Here is a 12509-nt window from a genome sequence, read left to right on the forward strand (position 1 = left end):
GATGGAAATACAGCCATAGAGTCACAAAACAAACTGAACATCATTGCATGTCCGAGCATTTGGCCAATATTTGCAGCGTTTATAATAAAATGATTTATTTGAATTTCTGGGATTCTTGCAACTTAGATTTAGCTTCGAGAGAAAAAAAGAGAAAAAGACTGAAATACTGCAAAGTGAGAGTCAGGAGGAGGAGACCAGTATGAAGTGAATAAACTGTTTGTCTGTCTCTCCGTTGTCCTCCCTGGCTTTGCCTTGTGCTTGGTGCCTGGCATCCAGGGTAACCTCTTTTCATAAGGGCCACTGCCATCCTTGTATTAGCATTTTTACTGCTCTGAGGGCAACATTCGAGTGTGTGTTCTGTGTTGCTTGATCGCTCGCCTTCGGCCTCATTATGCAGGGATTGGGGAAAACAGAGAGAGGAGAGCAGGGCCGAGACATCGACCTGACATCGCTGAGATCCACCATGCCGGCCAGCGGCCCTCTCCAGGTTAGTGCATCCAATAAGATGTAAAGAGGAGGGCAAAAGTAGAATAAGGTTGGAAATACATAGAAACAATGAAGTATTTATAGCATTGTCCAGAGTGTGAGATGGTCGCCTCTCCCATCTCTCAGTTCCTTCTGTTTACATTACTTTTTCTTTCTCTCTGTGTCATGTTCCTTTTGGTTTATCTGTTGCTCTGAATCACTGCTCTGGTCTTGGCTTTATCACAGAAGTGTGACATGTCCTGCCTATGTGAGACCCGAGGTTCAGAGGGCTGCTGTTTGGCTCTGCGGGTACCGTTGAGTGTCTGTACTCTATTCCAAGACCAAGATGCCATTGCAGCATCCATCAAATATCAATTAGGACCTTGGTGCAAAGGCTAATAAGTTCATCTAATGTTGCTGTGGGTCATAGAAACTCGCGCCCACTGATAGCAAGGAAATGGGGTCATTTTGGGTCTCTCATATGTTAGATGTGAAACATACAGATTTTATCCTCATAAGCAATTGGAAAATCTTTTTTAATTTATTTGATATATTTTTTAAAAACCTACATTCACAGTGTGCATCAGGGTACATACAAAACAGCTATTATGTAAAAACACACACTCTGGTCTCTGTTACTATTAATGTTCTGTATCAGTGGTAGTGACAACAGTATTCCTCCCGATTAAGCAGCAGAGCTATCAGTTACTGGTATATTTAGCTGCACAGTCTCCACTAAACAAAGTGCAATTACTCCAAACAAGATGTGGCTGTTACTGTGTGCATATGTTTTTTTTTATTGTGACCCTGCTTGGGTCACTTTGCTGTAAAATAGCACCATGTTGAAACCTTCAGTCATCATGGAGGTAAAATCTGGTCTTAACAGGCCCATATGGTCCATTTAGAGTTTGGAAGGATAAACAAAGAAGCTTATTTTTGTATTTTGTATTGTTTTTATTTAAAAGTTATGGGATTAAAAACTTGAGACCTTGTAATTATACTTGTAAGATTAGATAAAATCATTTTGTTTTATTAATTAATGTGGTTAATGTGCACGCATTATGTCTTTTGCTGAATCAAAAATATGAATGGAAAAAGCAGAAACTGTGGATGTAGGTGAGAGTTTATTAGCACTGAGGCCATATTCCAAAAAGGCCAATTATTATTATTATTATTATTATTATTATTATTATTATTATTATTATTATTATTATTATTGTTATTATTATTATTATTATTATTATCATCATTATTTCCTTTTGTGCTTTAAGTTCTGGAGTTATTCTAAACTAAATTAGTAAATCACACATTAGCTTAAGTTTTGGTTTCTTCTTTGCTTCTCGTACACTCTACTTAATTAATAGCATTGTTAAGAAATAAAGACACTGACTAGATTATTCAAAATAAGTTACTCACAGAAACGTAATATAGATCTGCCAAAATAAGTAATTTAATATGTTCAAATAAAGAAAAACAGGGTATGTCCACAGAGCTTTTATTAGAGATGTAAGTAGCCTCCTGGTTTATGAAATAAAGCAAACGTTGCACCTGTAGATTGCGAGTATTTATTCTTTTTAATAGTAACAATAAATATACGCCATCTACAGGTAAGATGCTGTTACTGCATTTGGCTGCTTTGAATGGCAGGGTTGCTTTTTTTACATCCCTTTCTGGCTTGCAATTTTAAATGCGGTAGTAAAATTTTTGCCAGAAACTACTCCACAATTCCAAAGACAGTATTTATAAGTGTGTTTTTATTCAACATTGGTTCCTACAATATTGTTATACATACTGATTTAAGGGGGGGTTGTAACTTGCAATATGCTCTTTAAGTTGCAGCAAAAGATCTCTTCCTGAGCTGATGAGGTCTGTGTTGAGCCATCCGCCTGTTGAGTAATTGATTGTTTTATCCAATGCAGAGTTGATGAAAGTAGCAAAGAAATATTTGAGGATGAGCTACATTGTCATATATGTACTTCGACCCAACAGATGTGCATACATATTATGGTTTAAAGCCAGATCCACTTGTTATACATGGTGCGAAATGACCACACATTACTTTTTACTTTAAAACAAGTCTACACACATTTATATCAGTCTCACTTGAATGTCAATTTGACCGTGAAATATGTGATATGATCTCATGTATAATGTATCTTTAATGTGGGTTTGATTAATAGCAATGAAGCAACATGAGTTGTTAATGATGCATTGCGACTGATAGCAATAAAACTAAGAAGATATGCGAAGAATTTATTGCAACATTTGACCACAATCCGCTACCAGCAATGGCTGCAATAACCACATCATTTGACTGAGTATGAAAATGTTTTCTTAGAGAAGATAAGTTCTGACCACATATCGGGAGAGAGGCTTTATTATTTGTCGACAGATGTAAATAGGAGAATAAGTGATCACCACCAAAGCGGAAATGAGTGCAAGTGTGTGTGTGCACATGTGGGAATAAGTGCATGTGGTTTAGCAAAATATACATCCTGTTAGTCATGCCAGCTCATACTTTTGGTTATACATATTTTATGCGTCTCATATGTCTTTGCTGTGTTGTTTTAACAGCCAGATGGGTGCTACTGTGCTTATATTTAAACATGCAGCAGGTGTAGTGGCACAGGGTATGTTACAGTTAATGCGTTGCTGCTAATGCATAGACAATGTGGAAAGGCTTGTAAGTGGAACATACAACAAACGTTTTAAAATCTTGGAAAATCTGGACTTAACCATCAGGATAATATTTGGATTTAAACTAGATTTACACAAACCAGTGAGACAAACCTTTGTGTCTAGTCCCACAGGACTTTATATACTGTTTGAAATCTTTTTATTTCCATCTATCTTGGTGATAACAGTGAGAATGATGCATTCCTTTCAAGGTGCGCATGTAATTTGCTCCAGTTGGATTTATGAGGTTTTCAAGTGTTGTCCGAATGCAACTATCATGATGAATCTATTTCTATGGTGTGAAGGCTTTGCACCTCTAAGACACTCTCTATGTATAGAGCACAGCGACGGGGTGTGGAACGCTGATATGGAGTTAGTAGGAATCACACGGCCTCTCCAAGCATGAGCGTCATGTTTCAAAGAAAGAGCAAGAACACACAGAGGAGAACAGATGCCATGTTTAGTAGCTAACCCGTATTCTACGCCATAAAAGCATCTTTTATCTTCAATATTTGTTGTGGACACATACTAGACAAGCAACTGGTTCAAGTAGCCATCATTTAATGTACTTTGTTTGCAGTCTCAAACATTTAAAATGGTGCTATTGTTATGAAAGTGGTTCAGAGGACATGATTACATTAATACTACCCTCATTTGGTTATCATGACTAAATAACTATTCAGTTTTTTCCTCGCACACTTGCTTTAAGCCTCCAAGTTTGTTTACAGTAGTATCTTCAGTCTTATGTGGAAAGTATCTCCACAAAGTGCTTTGGGTCTTGAAGTAGTCGCAGGAGGGTTTAGAGCAGCCAAGTAAGTTTAATTTGGATGTATCTCCAGATCCATATCATATCCATCTGTCAAAATATTGAAATATTCACAAGCATATTATACATTTTTTATGATATTTTTCTTCTGCCTTGTATTTTACAGTAAAAAGTTTCACTATTGGTGCTAAAATTTTGGGATATGTTGCTTGAAGTAAAGAAGTGCATCCTGAGTCGCTGTAAATGTGACATGAGAATTGGTTTTTATGGATTTCTAATATAGTTCTGTGTTTTTTGCTGTTGTTATTATAAATATAATTGCAAAGTGCTTTTCTTCAAAAATAACCTAGTCACAGCAAAATTGTGTTTGATTTCTTTGAATGATAAGATATTTTCTTTTAAATTTCTTTGAGCATAGATCACTAGATGATTTGTGAAAGGACTTGAGATTCAGATTTAATGCAATCCCATCATTTTCTGAGGCAATCTGCTATTAAAAAGTGATTACATAGGAGGGCAGCTGTAAGCTATCTTTCTCATTGGAACAACATTACATTTTTTAGCTATTAACGTTTATATGAAGTCAGGCTACATCCACATCAGCCTGAACAGTAACTTTGGGATTTGTTTTCATTTGTAGCCTTCTACCCTAAAGGATACTGTCAGATACTGTCTAAATCCAGCAGGTGTCTTTTGTCGTCATGAAGTCTCATTCATATCTTTCATTGATTCTTGACACTCAAGTCAAGCAAAAGCATTGACCCAAAAAGCCCCTTGACAATGTGTCAGCCACTAATATTTTCTGTAAGAACAAACTGAGTGACAAAATGCTCAAAACAAGATTTTTTTAATAGGCTAAAATGACAAAATTAGCTTTAGTGTTGGTAGGGGTTACGTGGTTACATGGCGCATCAATTTATTTGACATATTCTTCTCATCTTCTTCTACATTCTCTGCAGCACTCATTGTGTGTTTGTGTATGCGCATGTAACCCCCCCCCCCCCCCCCCCCCCCTCTTGTCCCACGACCCTTAGATGCCAAATGCCACACTCTGAGAGTAGGTGTGAAGTACGAAAAAGTGTGTGCACACTTGTTTGTCTGTGTGATTCTGGGAACTTTCATCTACCCAAATGACCTCAACTTGGAATAACATGGATGTTTAAATGACCTTTGCTGTGTAACGACTGATGTTGTGCAATGGGTGTATAATCTAAATGTTTCTTGGGATATGGAAATTGTAGCACATTATGTTCCCAATATGATCATTAATAGTCTTATAAAATTAATGAAATTTGACAAATAACATCTACTGTAGTTATACAAGCAGGTAGTGATTACACAATGGTGGATTTCACTTATTAAATTTGTAATTCCCTTTAAAATATGCAGATAAATGACCAGATGTTTACATCATCACAATAAAAAGTTGAACATTTCTATCTAACGTTCATAACAAGCAAAATATTGTAAGGTAATGCAAACACAGTATTTATATACTTAAAATGTATGAGTCTTGTGCAACAGAATCAAAGTGTTGAATATTGTGATACAAAGTTGACACAGGCACTTTGCTGCATTTAGGGCCAGTAGGATATCAGTCCGCTCTTTTACTTTCTGGATCGCTTTTTCTGCTCTTGACAAAAAGACTATAATTCCCTGGAAATATAAACAATTTCAATTGGCTTCTTTTGGCAGCTGGTACTCTTAACTGCCTTGTTATCGCTACTTATGAGCTTTGCTCTGCCATGGTGAGCACTGCTTTCTCACATCTAGTTGCTATTGTACCTGTGTTGTGTCATTACACAGAATCTCTTCCATAGCAGCTACGTGGGTCCAGAGCACAAAATGTTGCAGTTTCACAAAAAAGATTTTAAAAACACTTGCTCCATAAATGTTCCTACATAATTCATCCATTTTACACGTTTTGCTATTGTTCATTTGGTGACTAATAAGAAGATGGACGCTCATGCTAGATATTACCAGTTCATTGTGCAAATTTTCCAGATTGGTCACATTGGCGTGCAACATTTTGGTCTGACTGCCCCAGAGCAGCTGTTGCTTTAAATGTAGCTTTCCATCAGCAAGTATGAATGAGGAGCAGATTACAGCAAGAATTGATCTAATGAAAGCGCTTAGGAATAAATCAGAATATAAATGTAATCCATCATCATTATTATTAGCACCAACATTTCTTAAAAAGACATTTACTAAACTGTTATCCTCTTTAGGTTCAAGGTTTTCAGAGACTTCCAGAAGAGCAGGTATAACTTTATTATTAATACAGCAATGTTCTTTACAGTAAAATTAGTTCAATAAGCGCAATCAGTGATCAAGAACGTTCACTCTGCTGCTGTTTGGCCCACTTTAAACTGACTGTTGTCCATTTTCAGAGACGGTAAGATTAATTTGTCTTAGTATGAACACCAACCACACTCTGATGCAGACCAAAGAAGGGGACTTGGCTTGGTTTGAAAGCTGAGGGTCTCAGTTCATTTGCAAACGATTATTTAGCAACCAAACAGACGTCTGCCAACTGCAATAAAACCGCAGGAAGAAGGAAGTGTTGCAGATTGTTAATTAAGTTGGAGGAAAACACAAAATGTGTTCAGAAAATGCATGTTTTGCACACGGCAGGAAAATTAGGAACCCTAAGACCAAGTCCTGCATGAGCCCAATGTTTTTTCTATCTGAATCCATAATGATGACCAAAGCCGACCTCTTTGGGCAACTTTTTGTTTGGCAACTCATCTTTTTAGATGTTATTTAATCTTAAAATTCTGCAGGATGAGGAGTGTGTCCTTTTGATGAACAGGTGTCTGATATCCTGCTGCTAGAAGGCAGAGTGTAGCTCAACTGCAGATGTTAGCACAGCACAGCTTAGCTTTAGCCTGCTTACCTCAGTTAGCCAGTTAGCTCCCATTAGTTCTAGGTTAGCTCGGTTAGCTCTTAGCTACTGGCTGCTCAGAGTTTGATAACAGTCAATCATCCACCCCTCACAGCCCCCCTCTCAGCTCCACCTTGTCGCTACTTTATGGATTTTCCGGGGCACATGGGACTGCCAAAATGGTGACGGAGGGAACTGCCCAACTAGCTTCAGTTCAGCTCTTCAGAAATCCACGTATAACGTGGCTCCATTTTTCTTTTTATACATAGAACTCAGTTGCGTTTATGACAGCATCGCTTTGCTATGTCCTAAACATTTTATGACTCTTCTGTAGTTGACAGGAGAACTTTTACACATCATCTTTGCAATGCAGGCTTAGCTAAAACAATGCTGATGCTGCTTTTTCGATAACCATTTCCCCTGCTTTGTTGTCTTGTACACACAGTACCGTTTCAGCACAGAAAGTGTTTGGTGTGTATGTTCATCACATTTCTGCAGAGACTTTAAACACAGAGTGGTTATATCACTAAATAATTTTGCGACATCTTTATGGTTTAAAGTTGATCTGCCAACAGTGATTATAATGACTGAGCGGCAGATCTCATTCCATAAATCCAAAATCGCTGTTCATAAACATGCTCATGCATTTATTAGTCATGCTTATACTATGCAAGCAATGCACTAAAAAAAGCTACAGTATAATTTATGTTGTCAGGTTTCTTTTTCAAACAACTTCATGGAACAAAAAAGTTTGTCAGCGAAGTTGCATTTCTGATGGATTTAATCCCAGTTTATAATAACTTAAAATCACATGCAACAAATTTGAAAGAACCGAACACCAATTAAAATTTGTCCAGCATAAAAGAAATTTAAGATGACACACAAAAATGTATTACCTGTTTTTACTTGCTGATGGCTCATTTTAGCTCTGAGCAAAACAAATAATTATGTGTGGGAAAACTAATAAAAATGTGTTTATTTCAACTTTAAAATGTGCAGAATGAAAAAGCATGCTACTGATGCAATATCTACCTGCTAACAGCTGAAGTGTTGTTATTTTAAAGTTCAGTTTTTAAGATTGTTCAAAAAGGAGTTGACCAGTGGCAATATTCTCATTACTTCCAGTTTGTTGCTCGAAAGGACAAAAATATGCGTTCAATGCACAGGTGACAGATGTCCTTCAATGAGTTTCAAGTTAACAAGAAACGTGTCTCATCATTCGTCAGCCCAACATGACTTCATCATAGTTTCCTTAATCCTGTTTGTAGATTTTAAGAGATGCACATTTCTTATGTTATTGTCATACATCTACACAACAAACATTGGACAAGCAAGGTGATGATTCGGATATGACGCTTGTCTATGTACCCACATGGTAAATTAGGAAATTAGAAAGTAATAAGTAGTGAAGTTACTTTTCAAATCCAGTGACTGTTAATGTCATTACAATTTACAGAAGTAACGAGCGACCAGTAAGTACTGGTGATGTTCAATATGGGCCTTTTTATACCTATTTCCAATATACTCATTTTGTCTGTTCAATTTCTGATACTGGTATCCACTGATGCTGATATTTTTGGAGCAAGTTGTTCCAAGCAAACAAAAATATCTGAAAAACAATACAAGAAAGCTCTGATATTTTGTCATTTTGACTTAAAGGCAACTTAGCTGAAGAGCTTGATATGTGCATGTTGTTTAAACACGCCATTAAAAAAGTAAAAACCAATACTGATCACTTTAAAAATTGCACTTTAATGACAGTATTGTCCAGTAATACTGATATGCCAATAATATTGGACATCTCTCGTAACTATTCCAGCCTGATTCCAGCACTGATCATTGTGGTTATTTTTATTATTTATTCTTTTTTTCCCCTTAATATCTGGCCATTACTTTGTCTGTTTTAATACAAATGGCACAATATTTATCAGAAAATCTGCCCTGGCCCTGGCTTCAACATTAAATTTATAGGAAAAGTCGAACATTTCTTTTACTTTTCCTCTGTTTGCTTGACGAATCTGTGCTAAAAGTGAAAACATTGACATTATTTGGGAGGAAATGTGGGTAAACAGCCATGAACAGCACACCCAATGACATATCTGAATTTTTGGCCTATTCCTTGCATGCTTTGGTTTGTGGTTTTCACCCCCTGCAGTTTTTTGACACTGAAGCAAAATGTGATGTCAATGTCAACACCTGACTCCAAGCATGTTTATGACAAACTGACAGTCAAAAATCTCCATAACGTGTAAATATGTCCTTTTGTTTGGTCAAGTTTAGTCATATTTACAGTAAGCTGAATCTTCTGTATATTTTTCTTTCTTCATTCTTTCAAACTTTTCTTGACTTTGTTCAACACCTCCCTTTCTCCCTCACCTTCTTTATCTCCCCCCACCCCTCCCCTTTCTTCTTCTTCTTCTTCTTTTCTTCTCTATCCAGGAGGGATTGTATGTTATCATTTCATTTTGGGGGGGAAATGACAGCTTACTCAGTTTGAATCTAAAGCAGCTTTGAAGGAGTTGTGAATTTATTTGTGTGCATGAATGTGTGTCTGTGAGAGGGTGTGTGCTAGCATGTTTTCAGTGTTCATAACCCAAAAAAAAAAAAAAAAAAAAAGAAAGAAAAGAGACGTCAGGATGAATGATACCAGATGGAACTTGGTTACTCTCAGATATAAACAATTAAATAACCACACACACATGGTCCAGTCTCAGTTCCTCCTGTTGCTTTTTTCTTTAACTCACAATTATATTGTCACAATGAAAAAGAGCAGATATAAGGCAGTGTTCTTCTCATCACAGACACTCCTTTATTTTCACTTGTATGGGATTTATGGCCTTCAGTCCCCTGCCCTCTGTCCTCAACTAGTGATGTCCCTTCTCTGCGTGATATAGTTTACGATGACAGTCTTGTCAGATTATCTTAAGAGCATTCTTGAAATATAGGAATGAATCACTTGTTGAGGATTTGATGCTCAGACTGTTTTGCCACGCTTTAGTTCCTCATTCACTTGTTCTTGTCATACTTGCTGGAAACAACAGGAAGCTCCTCTCTAGCACAGAAACTCCCTCAACGGAGCTCTGCAACGCAATAACTCACTCACTCACACACACACACACACACACACACACACACACACACACACACATAAATCACAAATGCACAGCAGGCTTTTAAATCCAGCTTCACTAGATTTCAATCTTTTGACAGGCATTCCTTGTGGCCCCGCATACTCACCCGTTTCATAAAAATATGTTCCTGTTTAAGGTTTCTCTTTTGAAACACTCAGGTTTTATTTATTTCCCGGCAATTGTGTGATACTTATCAACTACACCGTAAAATCCAGCTAGATTTTATGGCAGTGGTCTCAACTTTCTTGGGTTGTAAACATACAACAAGCTGTTGTTAATGGGGAAACTTTCACAGACCCTCTTCGCCCAGGAATAAACATACCTGCACAAAATGCAGACCTTTTGCTTTGGGAGAGGCAAAAGACAAGCTAAATTTATTTATGTAGCATTTTTAATACAGAAAAAGACAATCTGCTCGACATGATCAAAAGAAACAGAAACGGGGTGCACACTGTTAGACATGATCCACATGAATACATTATCATCATTTATGTACTTATATTCAAAGAGGAAAAACAAAATCCATATCTTAATTCAGTGATAACAAATAGAGAAATCTAAGACCAGATTAAAAAAATCAGGCTACAAATCCAACTTTTTTCGTTTTAACTTTTGGGATAGAAAGCGGACTTGATCCAGATGATCTTAGAAGTCTTGAAGGCTCATTAAGTGTCAGCAGATCCGATATATATTTTTCTCCATAACAACGAGTGCTCCCAGCGATTTGGCTACCATTAACTTAATATGACCTAATTTATGATTAAGTCAAACTTTTTTACATAATTTAATTGTTGATACAAAAAGTAATCATGCATTCTGTGATGTTTGGGTTTCATTTTCAAGATTGTAAAAGTTAAGATTGTTACTGTTAACCACTAAAATTGTCCCCACCATGCCTGTGCATTTAACCAAATACAAAGTCAAATTTAAAAGAATTATGAAGAGACTTTTTTGTGCCATATGTGCACAGCTAAAATAATGAAACAAAAAAAATCACCCACATGGCAAAAATGTCCATAATAATGCAAAACATTGAGTATTTCTGTATGTTCACAAAGCAGAGTTCCAAATAAGCCCAGTATCAGTAGCACCTCAGCAATAGTTTCACCAAATCACTGTAAAATAAGAAAAGTAATAACTTTATAAAATGAGCTACTTTAGGATTAACCTCTTAACAACAATATATATTAAACAATTATACAAAAACCAAAGAAATACTGGAATAAAATCAGGAAAAATAAGACAAGAAAGACAGCAATAAAATAGAATGCTGTTAAATACTAAATAAATGAATAATCATTAACATAAAAGATAAATAAATACATAATTTGAAAAGATACATAATAAGACTGACTAGAAGTAAATAAACAAAAGCCCAGAAGATGTTTTGCTGAAAATTTGCAACATCAAATGTCGGTGTTACCAACAGTGAAACCAAACATTAAATAAATAGATCAAATAAATCAAATTTACTACAACCATAATGAACTCAAACCATTCTGTCTTTTACAGAGTGACACTGAACACATCAGAAGGTCAGAAATCCCAAACAAGTCAATCAAAGTTGATTCCAACATGTCTTATGTAAACTTCATCAATGGCTGAAAGTTAATGGTCCCTTCTGATCTTGCTTTCTTTTTTGTGCGGTGAGTGGAAGGATGATGGCGGGAGCCGTGGACAAGATCTTACAGCTGTGAGGAATCGCTTTCTTTTGGTATGATGGCCGACAGTGTGTGTTAGCTGTGTCAGCAACACTGGATTATGCGTCAACATTCAGAATGCTACAATATTCCTAACTTTACATATATTATATTATTATTTACATATTATGATTTTAATCACTCAAATTTTTATTTAGTCTGGTTTTGGTGGTTTTTATTCATAAAAACGCTAAAAACTCCATTACAGCACTCAAACCTACTTAAAACAAATACCTAAACAAGTTTTACTAAATCACTTTGAGCCATCACTCCCTCTATTCCAGGTATATTCTTAAGGTGGTTCATGATACATTTTGGCTTTATCTGTTGTTTTTAACATTTCTGAGCTTCAAGCAGGGCTCTGATCTTTCTGCATTTATCTTTGTTTCCAAAAATGGATAATTTCAGACTTATATTTATTTAACTTAAAAATTCTCACACATGCAATTACTGATTTGACTGATACATGCACTCAAGTAGCCCTACAATGGACTGGCGACCTATCCAAAGTGTACCCAGCCTCTTGCCCGAAGGTTACTGGGATAGGCTCCAGCTCCCCCATGACCCTTGATCGGATTAAGCGGTTTAGATAATGAATGATTGAATAGACGTTAGTAATGTATAGAACCAGAGTCCCCTGATGAGGTAGTATTATAGAACTGAGTGTCATCAGCATAATTAGGATGAGATGTTGTGTTTGTTTCCATGATCCAAGCTGGTGGTAGCATGTAGATGGTGAACAGTTGGCTAGAGATAGGGCCTTGGTGAACTCTGGATGTCATCTTTGAGTAAATCCATAGTCACCAAATGATTAAAAGTTGTACTTGTCTGTCCAATAGGATTCAAACCAATACTGAACTGGAACTGAGATTCCTACCCATTTTTCC

General features: G+C 36.5%; 1 protein-coding gene across 1 annotated transcript in view; it reads left to right on the forward strand.

Moving 5' to 3' along the window:
• Positions 1-391: 391 nt before the first annotated feature.
• Positions 392-12509, forward strand: part of LOC306773193 (ninjurin-2-like) — a gene marked incomplete at both ends in the record, with an annotated part of 34166 nt that continues 22048 nt past the window's right edge. Inside the window, one exon of the mRNA XM_079262938.1 lies at positions 392-487. Within this exon, the coding sequence (XP_079119064.1) occupies positions 392-487 (96 nt within the window). The remainder of the gene's footprint in view (positions 488-12509) is intronic.

This window comes from Telmatherina bonti, assembly GCF_933228915.1.
Source record: "Telmatherina bonti genome assembly, chromosome: 23".
NCBI classification, from domain to species: Eukaryota; Metazoa; Chordata; class Actinopteri; order Atheriniformes; family Telmatherinidae; genus Telmatherina; species Telmatherina bonti.